General features: G+C 27.5%; 1 protein-coding gene across 5 annotated transcripts in view; it reads right to left on the bottom strand.

Moving 5' to 3' along the window:
• LOC107455507 (Calmodulin-binding transcription activator) overlaps nt 1-21560 on the bottom strand; it is a 156286-nt gene extending 134726 nt beyond the window's left edge. For 2 of the 5 annotated variants that reach the window (XM_071183327.1, XM_071183329.1), the window contains exons 1-4: nt 21249-21384; nt 18991-19103; nt 13811-13903; nt 6188-6277 (exon numbers count right to left, since the gene is read on the bottom strand). In XM_071183327.1, coding sequence (XP_071039428.1) covers nt 6188-6277; nt 13811-13903; nt 18991-19039 — 232 coding nt within the window. In that variant the 5' untranslated portion in view covers nt 19040-19103; nt 21249-21384. Of the gene's footprint in view, nt 1-6187; nt 6278-13810; nt 13904-18990; nt 19104-21248 lie in introns of all 5 variants that reach the window. The other 3 variants (XM_071183328.1, XM_071183330.1, XM_071183331.1) reach the window with 3 other exon arrangements.
• Nucleotides 21561-23711: the final 2151 nt, after the last annotated feature.

Below are 23711 nucleotides of genomic sequence, written 5' to 3'. Positions count from 1 at the left end.
AATTTAATTAAATATTTATCTTAATTTAGTGACAACTAACCCCTCCCCCCAAACCAGCAAAAAATTTCTAGTTGCGCTACAGTCTTAAAGGAAAGGAAATATAAACGGAAAGAAAAATAAAGGAAAAGATTCTTACCAAAACATTTATTTTTTTCATTAATCTACATATTTAAAATAGTTTGTCAGCTTACTTTTAACTCGCGCATTTCATATCATTTTGAAAAAAAGATAAGACAGAAAGACTAGAAAGATGAGAAAAAAGATTGCAAGACAGAAAAATATTGCTCGCTAAAACCGGGTCTTGCTCGTTAAAAGCGACTTCTGTTCCATAGACTTAACATTGATCCAACCAAATATTCTCGTTTCCCTCGGTAAATCCGAGTTCTCGTTAAATCCGAGCTCGTTATAAACGAGTTCGACTGTATATACACAATATCAGAAATATCAGTTGAAAAAGAGGTTATATCTTTTCATGGTTAATTTGTCTTGTCTTATTTTTCAATTAATTTTTTTAAACGTTTTTATTTTTAATTTTTTTCATTAAAAATCTTTTTAAATTTTTTTTATATCATTTTATTTCTTATACATTTTTGTTTTCTACATTCTATTCTTGTTTTCTTTGTGTGGTTATCTTAATTTAAACGTGCAGTTAATGAAACTCAATTTTACTTCTAAAATTTCACCTTTATTTCAATCGCAATATATATATATATAAAATTTTTAATTTAATTAAGTAACACTAAGTAATACATTTTTAATAAAATATCAAAAATTTGAAGCAAATAAAAATTCTACTTTTGTTACACATCTAAAAAAATTTTAAGTAAACAAATTTTCCAAAATTTCTCGTCTAAGGAGGAAGAAGAGAGAAAAACTAAATCAGAAAATATTCCTTAAATACTAAAAAAAAAAAAATCTAAAGCATTATCTATCGAAGGGATCCAACGCTCTATTTCAAACGTTTTTCTCGATCGAAGGTTACTTTGGAGGGTTTTAACATTTCATGTCCATTAGTTGATTTTTTTATCTTTTTTTGGAAAAGTTCCAATCTATTTTTATCTCTTTGATGCAATTCTAGCAATTGCTAAAAAATTTTACCGTTTTCTTTGGTAAAGATAAGAACTGCAAAAGAGAGAAGAAAGAAATTTTACTTGCTCTGTAGAAAACATTTTCTTGAGATTTGATGAGTTGGAAAAATGCTTGAATAAACTTCCGAATAATTTCTTTTAATAGCAGTCTTTTGGAGAATATTGGAATAAAGTATAGTAAAAAACATAAATAAAAAAATTTCTTTTGTTTAAAAAAAAAGAAATGGAAGAAAAGTCCATAGCACTTAAAATTTTTAAATTTAAAATAAATGAAAAAGTTACACAACATTTTAAAAGTATTTTTACTCATGAATTGATTAAAATTTGAGAAAATCAAAAAATTAATACATACATAAAAAAAGGCAATTAAAATGGAACTTTAAAATCAGAATTAAAAAGCAAATATCAAAATTGTCTTTAAGGAAAATTTAAAATTAATAAACAAATAAATAAAAAAGCTATATGAAGAACATAGGTAGTATCAACTCTATTTCAAAGTTGTCTTTAGTCAAAACAATATTTCATATAAAATAGTGAAACTTAATAGAGATTTATTTTTAATGCAAAAAAACAACCAGTTAAAACATGATTTTGCCACCAGAGGGAGTATAAATAAGAAATAATTTTTGTGTCATATTTCAAATAACACCAATGAAAAAAATAAAGGTGGAACGTGTCCCTCGATTTGCCCTGACCGTAATCCTATCGAACACGTATGGGACACAATTGGACGCTCAATTGCAACTCGAAGACCAGCTCCAACGGCTATCGATGAGCTGAAGAGTGCCGTGGTGCAAGAGTGGTTGCCACGAGAAATTATAAGGACCCTGGTAAACAGTATGAAACGTCGATGCGGGAGTTGTATAACTATACACCCTATCAGGCATGTTTTTCTCTGGTTGACAGGGTGCCAGTAAACTGCTGTGCTAGACAAGTGACCAGTTTCCTTATTTAGGATACAGCCTTATTAGGGCCATTTTTGTTATCTCACATATTGGTATTATAATGGATGATATTTTGGCCAAGTTTGATTCGTTATTTTTCTTTATTATTATTATTTATTTTTTAAAAAAAAAACATTTCTTTCTTTAATTGTCCTAACCAGTGTATATTAATAACCAACTCCATTAGTGCTATATTTACAAATCGCTGCTTGAAAAAAATACATAAAAATTGCGAACTACGAAACAGCTACTTTCAAATTGTGCATCGCTCACATTATTTTCATTTCAAAACATTACATTTATTAAATAATTGTAAACAGAGTTCTGAAAGTAAATTACAAATTCTAATGCTTTCACTTGCTTAAAATAAACGCTTGTCGTCATGCATCTCTTATTCATCGTAAATTCCAGGGCTTTGAAGCTCAATTAACATTCCACTAAACATATTTCACCGAGGAATATTTTTGACATAAATTTTTAATATCACGCGGTCGTTTCAACGCCACATCGCTTTCATTTAATGCCAAAGCTGGTGACAATTAGACAAATTATAATTAATTATGCATGCATTCATTCATTAAAATGCCTGCATCGGTGAAACTTTGCTACAAGTTCCTTTTCACTAGAGTGCTAAAAAAAATCGAAAATATAAAATAGATCCATTTTAATTCCTTTAATTCTACAGATCTCAGCCAAAAAATAAAAAAATAAATACTAAACCTAAAAATAGCATTAGTATGACAGAAAAATTTAAAAAACATTTCCTAACATTTCATTTCTTTCTAAACTTAATAACTAAAAGAGCATATTCTGAACTAAAAGGATGGTAAAAATTAATTTAATTTTGAAAAATTCGTTTCATGAAATTATTAATACGAATATGATGTACTATTTAAAAAAATATCACAATATTGTTAAGTTAACGCCAAAGTTAAAACTAAATAATAATTATTGACACAATTATGTGTCTATATTAAATTGTTGGAACCAAATATTTCAATACAGGGAAGGATATAAGAAAACATATCAGATTTCACAAAGGTTAATATAATAACACATTTCAGTTTCATCGACTTGAAAAATTGTAATTAGCAGCGTTTGTTTTTATTTATTCATTTAAATGGAATTTTAATGCCTGCGAATTCTATACGTAAAGTAAATGACACTTTTGGCGAGATACGGACACCGGTAAGACGAAAGGTATTGTGATTGAATGAACCCTGAAGAGAAAACTTACGCTTTTTGCTTCAGAAAGAAAGATATCTATTTTAAGAAAAACCGAAGATTAAGTACTTTTTATAAACACCTAATGAAAATAAACCCTTTTAAGGGTATTTAAAAAACAGAAACCAAAACTAAATACCTTTAAACACTTTTTAAAAACACCAAAATGGCAGCCTGAAGCTAATATTCAACACATGGTAAAGAATTCGAATTTATTAAAAGGCTGTTACCAGGGGTCTGTTTAGAAGAAATTTAGGTCCGTTAACGGACCCTTCACAAAATATCTTTTCATAAAAATGGACTTTGCACAAAATATTTTAACTTAAAAACGGACCCTTCACAAAATATCTTTTAATCGGACCCTTCACAAATTGTTTTTATCTTCATTATTGTTTTGTTAATCGAATAAACCCTTCCCAGGAAGGGGGGGGGGAGAAAGACAGATGTAAACAAACTAAATTTTGTCTTCGGCAGACACTTCTTCCTTTATTCGTCCGAAATGAATGTTTGCGTTCAGCAGTATAGGCTAAATACCAAATATTTGTATGTTGCATCGCTAATTTAGTAGCTGCAATTGCTGTTTATTTTTTAAAATTAAATTTTTTTAATTATAATTTTACAGTGTTGAGCATAATCTTGTATGTCTTTACAATTTAAAAACTCTTTGAAAAAGTTTTTTTGCAATAACGGACCCTATTTGCACAAATTCACAAAAGCGGACCCAGGTTTATTTTATGTTCACAAATTACGAGTAACTTTTTCACAATTTTACAAAAACGGACCTTTCACAAAATGTCTGGACAGACCCCTGGTTACATTTAGTGAGATAAAACAAGTTTATTCATACTTGCGTGATTTCGAGACGTAAATTATTATCTGCTTTTAATAATTAGCATGCCTTCATAAGAACTTCTAACTAACAAAACTGCATACTAGTAAGTGAAAAATATGAAGACAAGATCAGAAATCATACATGGTGATTTTTTTTTCTGACACCCCTTCCCATTTTTGTATGTGAATTGTTCTTTTGCGCTGGGACAAAAATTGAATGGGCTCTTTCTAGGTTATGTAGCAATTACAAGGTGTAAGAATGAAGGATTGTTGAGTCCTATTCATAATTATGATTATTTCGTTGTTCTTCTAATAATTTCAGCAACAGTGAGCTTTGGATTTTTTTTTAACTAGTTTTAAATCTGTGAAATGACTTAAATGAATTTTTATAAAATTTTTTCAACAAATCGACGATAGATAAACACATTAATGAATGCAGCTTTCTTATTCTCCATCGTATTTTAACAATTTTGATGCTGTTCAGTGTTTCACTTTTCTTTAAAAGGTAGAAATTGGATCGAGTACGACAATCATGGCAGGGAATTCAACCATAATGCAAAAGAAAGTGAACTTAAAAAGCATTCCTTGCCAAGAAAACATAGGCATTTGCGAACTACAATAACCAGACCTAAACCAGGACAATATGTGAAAAAAAAAGTTTTAGAAATTATATTGCCTTTGTCGTTAAAGTTGTCCAACAATTCTCCCGATTTTTTGCTAATTGGACAAACATCAGTCCTGATCAGTTCGTATAATCAGTGCTTCTTTAGGTTGTTATGGACTCCTTAAAAAGCTTTAAAGTTCCTTGAAGTCTTCAATCTCCACTTTGGAGAAAGTACCCATTTTGGAAACTTATTTTATAAAATGTAAGGTTCAGAAATCATTTTAAATATTAAAGTAAAATGTAATTTGAAAACTAAAAATTAATGGATTTTTTGTAGTAAAACTCATATTCAAAAAATACTTTTTAGTCATATAGATATGCAATAAAATGTACACTTTGTTCTTTATTTGACTTCTGAAAAATTCCTCCCCCCCTTATAAAATGTTTAAAACATCATTTCGAAAGAACTAGAATTTATTACACAATTAGTACTAATGCAACATTAGTATAAAATCAATAAAAAAAATTAAATAATCACAATGAAACGTTTTATTAAATTATAAATCAGATTTTAAAAAAAATAAATCATTTCTAATTGAGGAATATTTTGAAAAGAAAATTCATTTAATTTAAATCAAGATTTCTAGAAATTAGCAAGGTAAAAACAGATTTAATGGTGTAAAAGGAACTCAATTTTGAGTAGAAAAAAACAAGATAAGCTATGGCAGTATTATACAGCTTATAACAATATGTTTCTTTATAATTTAATAATTTAGCGAATGTACGATCAACAAACAGCAAATCACATCCAAATAGTGTACGAAAACATTGTTTCAAAAACTAAATGATATGCATGATGCAAAATATTTTAATTCAAAAGGGGTTTTTAAAAAAAATGAATTATAAAAAAATAAAATAAATTGCATCCAACCCATACAATAAACAAAAACAACACCATATCAAGTCAAACATTGTAAACATCAATAAATAAAAACACAACACCAAGAATCACAACAATAAAAGTGATCATTTGAAGAACAATCCAGTAATAAGACACACCTTAACATACAATACTACTATCTTAGTTTACATTCATAAATAGAACGAACTTCGACTGAGTCATATGAGTGTAAACAAAAGCATGCAAATCTTAGAACACACAAATTTATTAGGACAATTAAATACAGGAATAAATCTTTCTCTTTCATCTAATTTACACAATCAAAAATAGCATTTGTTGCAAATATTCTGTTTTGAAAGGAAAATGCGGCAAGAATCCAAAAAAAAAAGGGCCAAAGCAATATGCTAGATAGTTCATTAAGAAAAAATAAATGTAAACAAATTATATAACACTTGTGAATTTCACTTAAGAAAAAAATATTTAAACAAATTACAAAGTACAACGAGTTGGAGGATGTATAATCATAAAAGGATGTATACAAACATCAAACAACCATGCTGTGCAAAATCTTTTGCAAGCAAAACAGGTCACTTACCGGTCATTAATTTCTTAATCCACCAAATTGATGCCATGACCTGTTCTTTATCCATATTAGGTCCAAGTTTGCTACTTTCACCCACCTCTCCTGTTAAATAAGGCCCTTAAAACTACACAGCAAATATGCCAAACATATTTTTAAACAAATACACATAGAAAATGGAATTCAATTACACCATTACAGCAATATGCTTCAGTTATACGTTTTTCTTCACGTTTAACTCTTCTCAAATTTTTGATCTGAATGAGATAAGTTTTATATTAACACTATCATTTCTCTTGAACGTTTATGCTGTTATAGGAATACAAAGGAAAAAATAAGTTGGAGAACAAGCTAATTGTCATGAAGCTCAGAAATCTGCTTTTGAATGAGCTATAAAACATTATATTGAAACCAGATTTTAAAAATTTAACCAACCATTATGGGCAATACAAATTTCTTATTTTTTTCATTTCATTTAGCTGTTAAATTTATATTTAATATTTTATTATTCCATAATCCTTTACTGAATAAAACAGAAAATCAATTTTTATTTTATTTCCCAATTAGCGGTTGTAAATACTTCTTGATCTCAATGAATATACAGCTATTTTTTAATTGCATTCAAGTGTATAGTGCGCAAAATAAAAAATGGACCACCCTGAATAACTTTTGATCTAATGATCGGATATTCACGTTCTAGGACTCAATTCAAGGGGGTGACCTCAAATATACTAATTNCTTCCGGATCACTGTTACCGAAAAATCCGGAAATCCGGATTTTTTCCGGAGCACAATCAGCCCTGTTCACGTTTAACTCTTTTCAAATTTTTGATCTGAATGAGATAAATTTTATATGAACACTATCATTTCTCTTGAACATTATGCTGTTATAGGAATACAAAGGAAAAACTAAGATGGAGAACAAGCTAATTGTCATGAAATTCTGAAATCTGCTTTTGAATAAGCTATAAAACAGATTTTAAAATTTAAACCATTATGGGCATTACAAATTTCTTATTTTTTCATTTCATTAAGCTATTAAATTTATATTTAATATTTTATTATTCCAAAATCCTTTACTGAATAAAACAGAAAATCAATTTATATTTTATTTCCCAATGAGCGGTTGTAAATACTTTTTAATCTCAATGAATGCACAGCTATTTTTTAATTGCATTCAAGTATACAGTGCGCAAAATAAAAAACGGACCACCCTAAATAACTTCTGATCTAATGATCGGATATTCACGTTCTAGGACTCAATCTTCATGATTCAAGGTGGTGACCTCAAATATGCTAATTAATTAGAGCAAGCGATATTTTAAGTTAAAAAATCAGACACAAAAACGTACTTTCTCTGAATAAACATACCTTTTTTCCAACGAATTCAGATCTTTGACCCTCAAAATAAAGGGAGTTGCAGCAATCTGGGAAATATGGTACCCATATTTTGGTCAGGAAAGCGAACCAAAGTTTGGACTCCTTAACGTTAATTTTATTTTTGCGTATTTTGTCATATCTCGAAAACTTTTTAAGCGAATTGAAAAATTTTTGCACACAACCATAAAATTCGTTTGTATATATTTAATAATAACTGAAAAAATTTTGAATAGGATTTAAAAATTTTAAAAAAAGTAAATTTGCATGACAAAATACAAAATTTGAGCGAAATCGGTCGATTAGTTACTGAAAAATCCAATTTTAAAAAAGTCGCAAGTTTAAAATTCGATTTCTCAGGAGCTGTTCAACTGATTTCGCTCGAATTTTGTATTTTGCCACAAAAATTTACTTACTCTAAAATGATGGAAAAAACTATATACCTTACAGATCAAAATGTGTTCGACTATAACTAAATAAAATATTAAAAATTATAAATACTTACTAAAAATTATTTTTTGCGTGGAACTATCTTTGAATAAACGCATTTTATAATTGTGTGCAAAACAAATTTTTCAATTCGCTTAAAAAGTTCTCGAGATATAGCGAAATACGCAAAAAGTAAAATTAACAGTAAGGGGTTCAAACTTTGGATCGCTTTCCTTTCCAAACTATGGGAACAATATTTCCCAGATAGCGGCTATTCCTTATATTTTGGGGGTCAGAAATCTGAATTCATTGAAAAGAATGTATGATTATTCAGAGAAAGTACGTTTTTGTGCCTAATTTCGTAACTTAAAATCTCGTCAGCTCTAAAATGATCAGCATATTTGAGATCACCGGCATCGACTGAGACCTAGAACGTGAAGATCAGATCATTAGATCAAAAGTTATTCAAGGTGGTCCAATTTTTTTTGTTTTTTTGCGCACTGTACAATAGATTATTATCCAATCTCTAACACCCCAATACAAAAAACCTCTATTTAATTCCCTTACAGATTGACATAAAGCATAAGTTATTAGGTTTATTTTAATTTCAATTTAAGAAATTTTTTTGTCTTTCCTGTGTCACCAAATGTGAAAATAGCTAATTGGTTGCCACTGTCGATTAGTTTAACTTTCGGTAAAACTTATTTTCAATAAAGCTCCAATAATACAATCGTTCCCGATTAAAAGATTATTACATCCACTCATTGTGAAATTGAATGAAAATTATTTTATTTATTGAGAACGGAGAGAAGGACAGATTATATATAAATAGTATTTAAATTTATATTATTTTATAGTTAAAGCCAACCATAACATGTAATTAAATCCAAATATTAAGAGGCTTTTAAAATTTTGCTTAATATGCTATTCCACTAAGCTCTTCATAGGTCCCATAAACATTGTTAAATGTCCGAAGAAAAATATATGAGTATAATTCCTTCAATCATTCAACTATCATTTCCTACTTTAAAAAATAAAAATTATTTTAACAAAATTCTTTAAAAAAACGAAACATTGGTACATATGCAATAACTAAGTACTACATAATAATAACATATCTTAACGCATTTAATTTCTTTATAAGTATTTAAATTTAAGAAACTAAAACATTTAACTAATAAGAAAAAAAATTTAGTATAAATGAAGTTAAAAACAATATCTATCAATTGCCAGAAAAGTGTGAGAAGTGGTGAAAAATCCAACATAAAACAATATATTATATATTTTTCTTTCATTTTTTAAAAAAAGGTTGATTTTCAAAAAAACTTTATTCTTTTGTCATAATCTAAGGGTTTTTAAACCTTTTGGAATAAACAGTCTTCCTAAAAAAAAAATTTTGTGCTAATACATTCCTACTTACGCCATTCAGTAATTTAAAACATAATATCAAAAGTAACTATTATTTTTATTATATTTTAATGAAAAGTACCTTACGTAAAAAAAAGTTTAAGAGTTTACTCAAAATTAAAATCCTAATCAGCACACCTTTCGGCAACAGAAAAGAAATAAAATATTTTATGTCCAATAAATGATGCTTCATTTAAATATAGTCAAGTTAACCTGCAATATGTTGTCTTGGTGTTCTAATAAAACCAGAACAGATGCCGGTGAAATCGTAGTGGGACATATAGATTCCCCTATTAAAAAATAAAAAGCCTCTTTTCTCACAATAATTTCTTTTTTTAAGTTATGCAAATAGTCAAACTATACTCCCTCATTTGGGTATCAAAAGCTCTCTCTGAACTAAAAAAATCATGTCAAATATATTCCAAAATCTGAGCAGACTTTAGTCACTATTTTAAAATTTTCAATTAAATATTAAGGTACTACATTACTACAATCAAAAACTTTATAATTTAATCCCATTTAGAACGATTTTAGTAACTGAACCTTATCAGCCATGTCATTTAAACTTTTCGGAACTTTTTGCCTTTAACAACATACATGAAATTCACAAAACTGAAGGAAGAAAATTTTTTAGTCTTTTATACAAAATTCTTTGTTAAAAGACCTAATCACACCATTATGAAAATTTAATACAAAGAATATTTTCAGAACTTACAATTTAATTTGGATTACCTCTTTACATCTCCATACTTTCAAAAAAAGTCAGTCTCCTACAACATGGACTTTCATATTATGGGGGGGGGGGTACTAAAGTCAATCATATGTCTTGGAAAATGTCATAAAGGCATCCAAATTCGTAATTTGTTTTTGAATCCGACTATAAGGGCCGCTAATATTGAAAGTGTTTCCTACTTTCTTTGTTTTGTTTTGTTTTTAATGTTGTTTATGTTATGTTAGGTAATAAAATTTTAATTTAATAAGTACTTGCGCAACACTGAAATATTTGCCATGTGCCATAAATTTGCCACCTCAGACATAGAATAAACTAAATGATCATTCTTTTTTTCACTAGCAATTCAAACTTTAACATGTATTTATAACTAGAGATGTAACGAATATTCAGCCATCTTGCCAAATATTCGGTTGGCCGAATGTTTCGCCAAATAAAATTTCGGCCAAATAAAATTTTGGCCAAGTATTATTTGGAAAGATATTTTCGACAAAATTTTTTTGGGAGAGAAATTTGAATAGATCATTAAAGTCATATTAAATCATATAAAGTTATATAAAACCATATTTTTCACTATACATAATTAGAAATATAGTTTTTATACATGTTTGTAAAGTTCTAAAATTTGTTAATTTATGTTCTAAAAATAAATGGAAAAGCAAAATTTGCAAAATTTTTTGAAACAGAAATGTTTAGCTTTAAAATTTTCTTTGAAAAATTAAGATAGATTTTTATTCTTTCTGTTTTACTTTTGTATATTATCTATTTTTGTGAACGTTTTTAAGATAGAGCTACATTTTGAAAAGTGTTTACCTTAAACATTTCTAATTATTTTAATATCAAATTATCTTTTCAATCTAAAAAATTTAGATGAAGGTTTTTTTTTTCCTTTATCCCAAACCAATACAGTTGCATTTAGACTATTTTTTAATAATAATTTAACATATTCATATATAAAAAATATTTATTAATAATCTTTTTTAAAAAAATGTTGCTATTTGATCGACAAATATTCAGTATTCGACCAAATCACTATTTGTTATATCCCTATTTATTATCTTGTGTATATAAGAAAAATAAGCCTAGTAAATCACATGCTAGTATACCTGTTACAATAGCAAAGAAATTATCACTCACTAAAAGTAATGATTACAAATACAAAACATTGCCCATTCACTTAAATAGGTTTGGTTATAGGTTATAACATTAATAATATTAAGATATTATTTCTGATTAATACAAACTGACTTAAGTATTTTCATAAGGAATAAATAAATAATAATAATAATAAAAAGTAGTAAAAGTTGTCGATAACCAAAAATATTCAATTACAAAATACTGTAATTTTATGCTAAATAAATCTATCTATATATGCTGCTTAACTGACTATAACAAAAAGAAAAAGTGATTTTTTTTTCTTTTTGTGAAAGAAACATTACTTACTTAAAACAATATTTAAAATTATGGATCCAAGAAATTTTAGTTGTCAACTAAAGACCATAATAAAAAATTACTTGGAACATTTCTAAGGGACTTAAGTAGATAAAAATACGAAGGAGGCAATGATTAACAATGGAGAACCTATTTCATTCAATGAAAATAAAAACAAAATTTAAAACTGCTTTACTATTTTCAAAATGGATAAGTTTACCATAAAATTAAAATCTAAAATATGAAGAGAAGATCATTTATTCTGATAGAAATGTGAAAAACACATCCAGTTATTTTCTCTCGCCTGCTTATAAGGAAAAAAAATTTTTCAATTGAAGAAAATCACTTATTCTAATTTAAACATAATATTTTGTAAATGCATTTAATATTTTAAAAGTAAAAAAGTGAATCAAAAAACCTGCATTGAAAGAATTTTTTTAAAAAATGGCCAGAATTTTTTAAATAACGGAAATAATATTAATGAAATTTTATTATTAGATCTTGGCTTTGAAACCGATGTGGGGTTGCCAAAATTTTCAAGACTAAAATTTTTATTTTAACTTTTTGAATACAACACTTAGCATGCTAGTCTAATATTCTGGTTCACTTGTAGTACTAGACATAGGCAAAAAAAATTTTAAAAAAATGTACAAATACATAACATCTATTTTAATGTTTTTATACCATTAGCACTGATATAAATATTGTCACAAACTGAATAAAAATATGATTAAGTTTTTTAAATAATAATTTATGATTTAATTAGAATTTAAAGTAATATAAGTAAAGCATTTAGAAAATGATTAATTTTATTGAGAGAACAAAATACATACTATTCTTACACTTTATTCATTTAAATTTCAATTAATAATTTATATATTTGATTACACATTCATTAAAACTAACACAAGCAAAGTTAACCTACAGATAATGTGTCAGTGCTAATTTTTCTTAAGATCAAACATGAGTCATTTTTCATAAAATTTTGCATTTATGATCCTATAATTATAGTGAAGTGTGTAGTTAGATAAGTTTAAATAATGTTTGGATAAAAAGAAATCTAATGCTCTTAATATTAATAGTAATATTTTTTAAATACATCTAATACATTTAAATTAAAAAAGTGATTTAAAGTAAAATACATAGTTTTAATTTTTGAAAGAAAAATACCAAATTTTATTCAAACACTAGAGTGATGAAATATTATCATTAGATCACTGTTTAAAAAAAGAATGGGAGGAAAATATTTGACAAAACTTTAAAGCTAAATTGCTGATTTTAATATTAATGTAAGGAAGCGTCTTTTACAAATATATAAAGATGCAGGATCTATTTGCTATTTTATATAGTAATGTTGCTGAAATATTTTCATAAAGCAAATGAAAATGTAAATGAATCAATAGTTAAGAAATGGAGAAGAAACAAAAAAGAAAAATATCCACACTATTTACCAGTTGTTCAGCAATATTGTTCAATTACACAATCATACAACAGGGCGAAATACACTTATAGAAGTTAGCAGGTATGTATGTATAAAATTAAGATAAAAAGTTTCCACCTCGAAATAATTTTTTTTTTTTTTTAAATTACATTTTCAATCAATTATAAACACTTGTGGCGGGTAGAAACTCTTGAACTAAACAACTTCTTTTGAACAAGAACTCCATTTTATAAAGTTCAAAACAAACTTTTTTTTTCATAAATTGGTGAGTCTTTTTAAATATTCACAGTAATTACATAAGTATAAGATTAAACATTGCTCAACATTACGGATATCTTTAACATCTACAAACTAAATTATTTTATTTAGCTATAAAGTTTATGTTGCATGTCTTTAAAAAAGTCTTAGAAAGAGATAAACCAAAAATACCTTTCAAAAAAGCTTCTTTAACTTTTCATACAGCTTTATATTTTGAGAAATTGCCGTGTATCTTCAAACACTAAAAAACATTTTCATAGTGGAATTCTATACAAATATTTTTCATAATTTTTTTGCGCTGCCCCATTTAAGTTATATTTTGTTGTTCATATATTCAGTATTATAAATACATATAACTATTGTACCAAAAAGGTTTAAAAATACTTTCCTTTTTTGTCATTTTTAACCGCAACTAAAACTTTTAATGTTCTGTTTAGAAAAATTACAACAAAATTTCATTAATATAGTCTCTAGTCTGTACACAATTTAACAAAATAAAGTTGAAAAACTAAAATTACAAGTATTGTTAAAATGACTGATGACATTTGACTGATAAAGGACTTACCTTTTGGCTTTGGAGGAGAGGTTGATGGTGTTGTGGCTGTAGGTTTTAGTAGAGCCCACTGTCGTATTTGAGCAGGCGTTGCAAAAAGAGTCCCTAAAAATATGAGTACCCATAAGTGATTTTGTATTTAATGAATATTTTTATGACTTCTAAAAAATTAACATTATTCAAATAATCTAATAAAATGTTTGGAATACAAAATACACTTAATTTGTAGCTATTTGGGAACAGATAAGTGGATAATACATTACAAATACATAACTAGAGTACATAGAAATAGCCAACCATCTTTGAAGAATCTTATCTAAGAAAACACTATATTTATGATTTGGATCTTTTTCTTTTCAAGATATTTCAGAGGTCAAATTTTATTAACTTTTAACGAAATTAAATAAAAGAAAATAAGTTTTATTAACCCATCAACCACCAAAATTTAGAATTGAATTTTGTATCTGATACAAATTACATTAAAATTATTATTTTGAATCTACACATTATATTATGGAGAAAAGAAGAAAAAAAAGCTTGTACTTTTTCAAATACAAGCTATAGCATTTAGGCAATATCAGTGAAAAATCTCTGATAATAAGTAATTTCATCTAAAATTATATGGCAGTTTCTTAGAAATTTAACAACTAAAAAATCTTTTAAACTTTATTAAACTTCATAAATGTATGTCACTTGATACAAAATTAAAATTTATTAAAGTTGAAAGATTAAAATACGTTGAGATCATCTATAATTTACAAAATGCATTTATGCCCAAATATTAAAATTTTCCTAGCAATTTCAAAAACTGTCACAATAATCTCAATATAATACATAATTATTGGCCAAGATTACTTTTTTCTTTTTTTCAGAAATCCTTAACATAAGCAACTGAATTGTTGTATAAATCTACTTTATTCTTTTCTTTTTCATACTTATATCTCTCAAAAATTAAAAGTTTTGTTCTAAAGCTTTAATAGAGCAGCGGTTTCCAATTTTTTTGGCTATGGAACCCTAAATGACCAAACTTCTTTTGAAGGAATCCTGTTTTTATACATAATAAATTATCTAAAAGCAATATAAAATACAGTAGACAAAAAAAATTATGAGCATATTAAGAAATAAAAGTTTACAAGACTACTTTATTTTGAAAATATTAAAATCTATAAAAATAAACTGTAGAGTTTATGTGTGTGTGTGTGTCTCTCCCTCTTTAATAACTGCAGACCAAAACCTGACTTTATAAATAATAAAGTATCTGTGAACAATATAAAATAAAGTATATCAAAACAATTGTGAAGATATTAACCAATTAAAGTCAACAAGACTACTTTATATAGAAGATATTATAATGTTTATAAAAAACTAAAGCGTTTGTGTCTCTCTCTTATACCAACAGAGACGTTAGTGAATATGAACTTAACCTTATGAAATTTAGAGAGAGAAAGAAAAGAGCAATTTTAGCCCCTATACCTAAAAATTATCCAAAAATTTCACTTAAATCATTTTTCAGAGATATTTTAAAACTAGAATTTTTTTCTTTGGCTTAAAACTTGCTACTTATTTAAGTTAAGTTTCAAACGATTCCGCTTTACTAAATATTTTAAAGATAATCAATGTTAAGTGACATTTGATAGCTTAGAGCACTCATTAATAAAAAAATAATAATAATAATTATGGCACGTTCTTTAATATTTAATTGTTTTAGATTCATTATGACAAACTCAACGAGTAACATGGACGTGATAGCATAGGTGGACTATAAAATAGTATATAAGTTATCTGTACCTTCTCAAGTTATCGGAAATCAAGTGTTTATTTTGTGTGTTTAAAGTGTACTTAGATAAAATTAAATAATTTAAAATTAACGCTAGTTAAAATAAAAATAAAGTTATGTGCATTGTAGGACTGGGCTATAAATTGATGCATTGCAAAATATCAATTTAATGCATATATCGGCAGGCCGATATAATGACTTTCGTTTTAGATGATGCCTCAGAAATCTGAATTTATCCGCCGATAGTGAGTTCCGTTTCAGGCGATACATCGGAAATCTGACTTAAGCCGTTGGTATAAGACAATGGTCGTGGTTTAACGATATAACACGTGTGGATCCTTGCCTATGCTAACACTGTCAGCGCGCTGACGAAGACGATACTGATTTCATCTAACTGCGGTACTGATTCATCTTTGTTCATAGCATCTAGCTATGAAGACAATGTTAATTTCGATGTTGAATGATAAAGAGCGAATTGAATCAGAGCTCCCAGTTTTGTGAGAGCATCAGTGTTGAAATAGAATGTCACGCAGTTTTTTTATCGCCATTTTGATCTTTGGGATTTTACTTTCCTTGAAGATTATTTTCAGCTGGACTTAAGTTATTTTGTGATCGCTGTGCACTTTATTTCGTCGGGATTTAACGTTTCTTGTAAATTATTTTCAGTGAGACTTTTGCTAATTAGCAATCATTTTGCTGTGCATTATTTTGTCACTTTTTTCATTCTTTTTTTTTGTCTGTGAGGATTTAACGATTCCTGTCAATTATTTTTAGTAGACCTACTGTTACTTTGCGATCATTGTGCAATCGCTGTTATCTTAAATTCAATTTATTAATAAAAAGAAAATATGAATAAAAAAAGATTCTTCAGTGTTTTTTTTTTAATTATTGTATTTCATTTTAAGCGATACAATATAACAGGGGTATTTTGTATTTAACTTTGTTAAAAATAGTTAGTTTAACTAAAAAAAAATTTTTTGATGCAAGTAAGTATAATAATTTGATAGAATTTGATTATTTTTAAACCAATAAATAATCTTCAATTGTTTTTAATTATAAAAAATTTGGCAATTAGTTAATATTAGAAATATTTTTTTATTGAATAAAAAGTTAAGCAATGTTTTAACGTTCTTTAATAATTTAACAATATTACTTAAAAGTTGTTTTTTTCTTAATTTTTCTTACAATTTTTTCAATACTTGTTTGTTTCATAATTTGTTAGACAGTATCGTTTTTAAACAAATAAATCCTTAGTCGATTTTATTTTTAAAATGAAAATAATAAATAAATAAAAAACTTAAATTTATTTTTACATTCATTAAGTGTATAATTTGACCATTAGTTAATACAATGTTATTATTTGAAATAAATAAATAAAAGAAGATCTAACGATGTTTCAAAAGCAGTTTTTTTTAACAAATAATTTAAAAAATGTTTTACTAAAGTGAACATTTCTTTAGTTTGCTTTTCAATTTCGTTTTTTTTCTGCTTCTAATTTTTAATGCATGCATGTGAAATAATTCGTTACAGTTTTATTATTATTTTTAAACCAATAAATTTTAAGTCATTTTTAATTTTTAAAAAAAAATTGCAATTAAGCTTGGGTTTGTTTTTACTTAAGACATTTTCTTTTGTAATAGATTTATTCCTCTTATTTATATGCTGATTAATTTAAAGATTTCTGATACATAATTTTTGAACATATGCTAAATCGCAATGTCTATCGTGATGTCTAACAGACGATGTATGACAGTCTAAAATTTCTTACATTGCCTAGTCCTAGTACATTGCAAAAACTATTTTACAATATCTATCCAAACTTGGTGCTGAAAAACTCAATAAAACTGTGTAAATTATTAAGTTTTTTCTTTTTTTCAAGTTAATATCACATGGGGTGTCCTTGCACACTTTAAATGGTGTAGTTAAAACTTAACACTAATAATTGATAAAGTTCACACCAATCTCAAATTTTTTTTCTCTTCATATTATTCCCTTTATGGGCAACAGTTTGTAGGTGAAGAAGGTAGTGTTTTTGGGAGCTTAGAAAAATTCAGTGAATCATTATTGTATATTTAAACAGTTCAACTAAATTCTTCTGTGACATGATAGTAGGGAATGCTTTAAACACAAACCAAATGCTTCTAGACCATTATTGGAAGTTTAAGAGTGAATAATGATGCAATTTCAAGATAGGCCAAGATGGTCGTCTGTTTGCATAATGTGTACGAATGAAATGTTAAGTTCTTTTTGTTGAATTTAATTGACATACTAACCATAGCCTATTTAATACCAAGTAAGTTTATATCCTCTTTATTGATTGATCGGGAACATTGATTACAGTCTATTATTTGAAAAGTAATTTAAATCTTCGTTTTGGATTGATTTGATAAATTATTCATATAGACAGTTATAAAATGCATACATGTTTGTGGCTGTTGTATAATAGAGATATTTACGTTTTCATGAGATTTACATAAATCTCTCAATGTATTAAATAATTTTATAATATTTAACATCTATTCACTTCGGTTTTGTTAAATTTAGTTCGAATTCATGTTAATATTCTCTCTTTGAACCCCATTTACCCTTCCACAGATACCTATGGTTCCAAGGAACATCATTTTGAAACCACTGTTCTAGAGCACAAAATCTTCATTATAAAACTACTACATTCAATACAATAAGGATGAATACTCTTTTTTGCTAACGTTGAGTTAATGCAATACCCATTTTCTGTTCCTCTGCTCTCCCTATAAAACAATGATCTGTAAAATACTTTAATAAAAAATTTCCCTGGGCTTCAAATGATTCATTTCATTTGAAATTAATAATTCTCTTATTTCCTAACTACATTTGGTTTGGTACATACACATTTTACATTTCCTAACTACATTTCAGTAAATATGATGCCCATTTTCTGTTCACCTTATAAAACAATTATCTGTGAAATGTTTTAATAAAAAAAAAATTTCTTGGTTCCTTGGTATTTCATTTCTGGAATTAAAAACTCTGTTGAAAATCTTATTTTCTATCTATAACAAATGTAGGAAGGAAAAAAAATTAACATTTCTCATAATTCCTCCTACTGCAAATATTTTTGGCTTCGAACAGTTAAAGAATTGCTTCGAATGAAACAAACAAAATAATGAGGAATACCTTAAAATGGTTTATGACCACACCATCAAACTCTCTTGTAAATTTATTAAAAAAAACAATAAACATTATCTTGAACATTGCAAAAAATAAATATATAGTTAAGAATAAGACAAAAAATATGTTTATCCAGTATATAATTAATCTATGCATAAAAAAACATTACTATTTAAATTTAAATCACCTTCATATTCAAAAAAGTAAACCCTTGTATGGCAGGATTAAATTTAATCAAAAGTTTTAAAAACAAAATGATCTATACCTTGAATTACATTCTTGACTGGAAGTTTAGCTTGCTTAGTAGCAGACATCAGTCAGCCATAGCTGAATACAGTAGCTGGTGTTAGTAACAATTAGCAAGTAAAACCGCAAAGCCTAAAAAAGAAAATTATCGTAACTATAAAGTCAGTTATAAAAAAGTTTATTACCAAAAAAAAATATTTATAACATTTAAAATAATAAATATAAAAATATTTATTCTTTTTCAAAGTAGGTACTAATTAGAGTTAAGTTTTAATAAAGTTATTATAGAGTCAAAACAAGTCATCAAGGTAAATTCCACATCATATAGTTTAAATGGATGCAAAAGGTGCTATACTCTTTCCTTCAGCAAATTTTCTGGGCTAAAGTCTCTCGCCATTTGGCTAGCAGGGTTTTGCTTGTGGAATAATACATCAAACCAAAATAAAATATCAGTCTGAGTAACAATAAAAAAAAATGACTGTGCATGTCTCTTTAACAAATTTTTTACTTGTTTCATATTATAACTTTAAAAATTTTTTTTTGGTGAGTCTAAGATAGGATGGACATATAAATCTTAAAAGAGGGAGTCAAACCTAAGACCTAACTCTATGTGCGCCACTGGTGTTAATTGTTGATACAACAAAATTACAAAGCAGTTGTATATCTCCTTTTAAGTTTGACTGTGACTAAAATTCTTCGTACTACTACACCAAAAGGATTCCCAGAACTTTGAGGCCTAATTATCAGCAGTACAAAGAATGATTCCAGTGACAAAATTTTCTATACTTCTTACTATACATTTATTTGATAACCTTAAAAATGCTTCCCTTGCAATTAAAATAAAAGAATACAAAGAAAACGTTCCAGAAATATTTTGTATTCTTAATATAATATTGGAGATATTTTCATATCTGCACCTGTTTGAGTCAACTGTAGTCTCCAAGTCGAACTTAGTGGTTCTTGAACTTTGAATCAATTTAAAAAATATAGTGCATGCAGGCAGACTGACATGTGTTTTACCCTTCAAGTTAGCACAATTTTGATACTTTTTTTGTGCAATATTAATATATTTAAGAAACTGGAACATGAAAGCAATCTTGAAAGCGGATAGTATTTAGGATAAGGTTTTAAAGCCTGTAAACAGTTCGGAAAGATAAATGGATATTCCTGTACCATGTGAGAACATGTTATAAAATGCTTAAACATTGAATTTAAAAAATTCATATCTTCACCTCAGCTTTCTAAGAATAAAATTGTAATTACATTTTAACATAAACTTTTGTTTAAAATAAAAAAAGTTACAAAACGTCAATCAAGTTTATATAAATATTTAGTGAATATTGAACTTGAAAATAATAACCTCCAAAAATCGTAAATGAAAGTTGAAAACATGAATTAATTTAAATTTCTGTTAAAGAATGAAAAAAAAAATAATAAACATTTGCACCATGATGTAATCTTCAGTTTTATTATTTTTTTCTCCAAAAAAATTTAATCAGATTGAACAGTAGTACAAGAATATTTAAAAAAAGGTTTAAAAAAACATAAATTAAAAACTACAAAAAGTAAAATTTTAACAAATTGTTTCAGGATTATTAGAAAATTAGATGTAAATAACAAATTTTTCCCACTAATTTCTATCTCTTTCTGTTTATTTGATCATACTGAAGTGATTACTCAGTCTTGAATGGGCTTAACTTATATTCGTCTTAACTTATTATTTCTTAAATTTCTTAAGTTTATTTTGAATATCTTATTATTCAAGTGTCTTTTAATAAATTTCATTCACAACATGATCATTATAATTTTTTCTTGTTACTTTTTTTAGTCCAATCTTCTTACACTCAATACTTTAAAAAATGATTCTTAATATACCAAACTGGCAATTTTAAAATACATCTCCGTCACAATGAGAATTAAGAGGCTTCAAAAAGAACTGTCATGGACGACCAAAACATTCAATTATGTTTACGTAATGTAAGTAAAATATTTTACAAATATATTATCAAAATAATTTGTAAATGTTTCCTTGTGTTATCACTTATGGATACAATTTAATACTTCTTTACTTTCGAAAAACATTAGAAATTTACATAAAAATAATAGAAAGCTCAGTGTCATATGTTCCATTTTGGTAAAATTACTAGAATAAAAAATATATTGCTAGAATGTAAATAAGATATTAACTGTATTTAAACGGTGCGAAATAATGAAATTAAATTATAATAATAAAAAAAAATAAAGAAATGGATACGGATATGTAATACCGAAACTAACCAGAAACCCCTTGACTTGGATCAAGCCTAGATATTTCAATCAATCCGGAAAATGAATTAAAGAACAAAAACATGAGCTGATTAAGTGAAAAATAAAAAAATTATAAGTATTACGCTCATAATATCATAAAAATAAACTTTAAAATAAATATCTAACTTACCTAAATATGAAGACTATATTTACACTTTTACACTTCCAATAACAGTCACAGTGAATATCAATAAAATAGAAACTAAAAGTCTATTTCCATTCAACTAAATAATCGCATCAGCAATAGCTACCGTTCTTACTGTTCAAAATTCACGCTTATCTGATCAACATCTGGAGGAAGAGGAGAACTTGATTGGTGGATTTTACTGACCAGAATATATTTTACAATTAAGGTACTCATCTCGCTTAACACCGATCGGTAATGCGTGAATCACATACAGTGAGAATAGATAAAATATTCCTAATAGTTACCTTATAAAGGGCAATTCACATTTGATACACATTTGATTCGCGTGGGAGTAAAAACATTATTTGCGATTTTTTTCGTGTGTAGTCTGGTTTTCATCAATCTAATTCTCACCCACGTACGACATTTCCTCCTTCTGTTAAGGCAGTCAGAATAGTCCATAAGAAACTCTGATCAGTGGATTAGAGATGTAATTCGCGATCGCAATGGTCGAACACGCCATCTGAGGAGAAGACCGATTCCATGTTTTGACCATCCCCATTCACTATCCTCCTCTTTTCAGTTGTATGGGAATGTACGACCATAATTTCCACTTCCATAATATATTTCGTATTTAATTGTCAAAAATAATTTTTCAAATTTTCACAACCCATTCTTTTAGAACTATGTTCAACACAGTTTTCAGTTCCATATAAAGAGGGGAAGCCATCCCCTCTACAGAGGATCAAAATTGTGATGGCATGACTTCGGATCATCCTCAGGCGTGTTTCTCAGACCATCACCAATAGCCCATTGAGTAGCTCAAGCGCGTAAATATATCACCTACCTACCTCAGTTCCATATATTTTCCTAACATAAAAGCTTTAGGCTATTTGAAACTCAAGGGAAAAACTAACGTACTTCCTTCTTCTATGACAATTTGCAAGCAAATTGTGAACACATACGAAGTAGGTAGGTTGGAACTTTGTTTACGTCGCACAAGAGCTGCATAATGGACTATTGGTGACAATCTGGGAAAAATCCTTGAGGGTGATCCAAAGACTTGCCACCACAATTTTGATCCTCTGCAAAGGGAATGGCTGCCTTGCCTTGGTAGCCCCAATGACCCGTGCTCGAAGTCAAGCACTTTACGGTAGAACAGTTCAACGAGGACCGATGCCGGCTGATCAAAGTGGTCACCCACCAGTTTACTGACAGCAGTCAGGGATGTTTTACTTCGGTGTTCAACTGGGAGCAGTGTCTCTACGATCAGTCCACTGTGAAAAAAAACTTGCAAAGTGTTGCCATGGGTAGAGAGTTCCGCTCTGTGCCTCCTGTAGTCCATTTCGATCTCCAATTGCGTAAGGTGCGTGCATGCAATAGCGAAAGTGCATAAAATATACAAAGGATACTAGTTCTGACACCAATACATTCGTAAGTTTTTCGTTGGAGAAAACTGAAAGCCTGAATGTAATATATATTACATTCTGGCTTTCAGGCTCAGATTTTTCCACGTTGATGATCGGAGGTGCATGAATTGCATACAGGGAGAATGACCAGTGAATACGGTGCCATGAGAATGTCACCGGCTTGAAAAAAAGATCAGGTATGGAATACGAACGAAAATTTGAACGTAAAGTTTTTCACAGGAAAATATAATTTTCCAATCAGGTTCTCATTTGAATATACGAATTTTTCGCCTGCAGTGTGAACGAAGCTCCCTTTACTGTAATTTATTTTCTGCCTAAAGCTCACAATTGATTCAAGCAAGAGAAAAACTAGAAGACAATCAATTTCGCTTCATACCACCTTTCGTTGTTCACTCAGTATTTATTGAAATTTTTTACATATTTTTCTCGAAAGAATTTAAGTTTAAAAGCAATCCCGTTGAGCAAAGAAATACAAAAAAAATTGTTTTTTTTTTAATGATCATCATATCTAAAATAAAATATTAGATTGCTTCCGTTCTTATTTAGTTTCAACTGGAAGAACTTCGTGAATAATTTGTAAACTGTAATGATGAATGCTAGTAAATCTAAGGAATTCACAAAATACAGTTTTTAAAATTATTTTATTCAGTGTTGAAACATAAAATACCTTAAATAATTATTCCATAAAACGCAATTAAATAAATAAAAAAAATCCATTTCCTCACTTATTCACAAAAACAAAATGAGGAACACATAACATATATGTTATGTGTTTCCTGTTATGTGTATATTATAACACATAACATATATGTTTCTTTTTCTTTAAAATTTATAAAATATAAGGCAATAAAAAAGTAAGATAATTATATCCTAACC

This window comes from Parasteatoda tepidariorum, chromosome 7 (assembly GCF_043381705.1).
Source record: "Parasteatoda tepidariorum isolate YZ-2023 chromosome 7, CAS_Ptep_4.0, whole genome shotgun sequence".
Taxonomy (NCBI): domain Eukaryota; kingdom Metazoa; phylum Arthropoda; class Arachnida; order Araneae; family Theridiidae; genus Parasteatoda; species Parasteatoda tepidariorum.
This window is presented reverse-complemented; position numbering and strand designations above follow the sequence as displayed.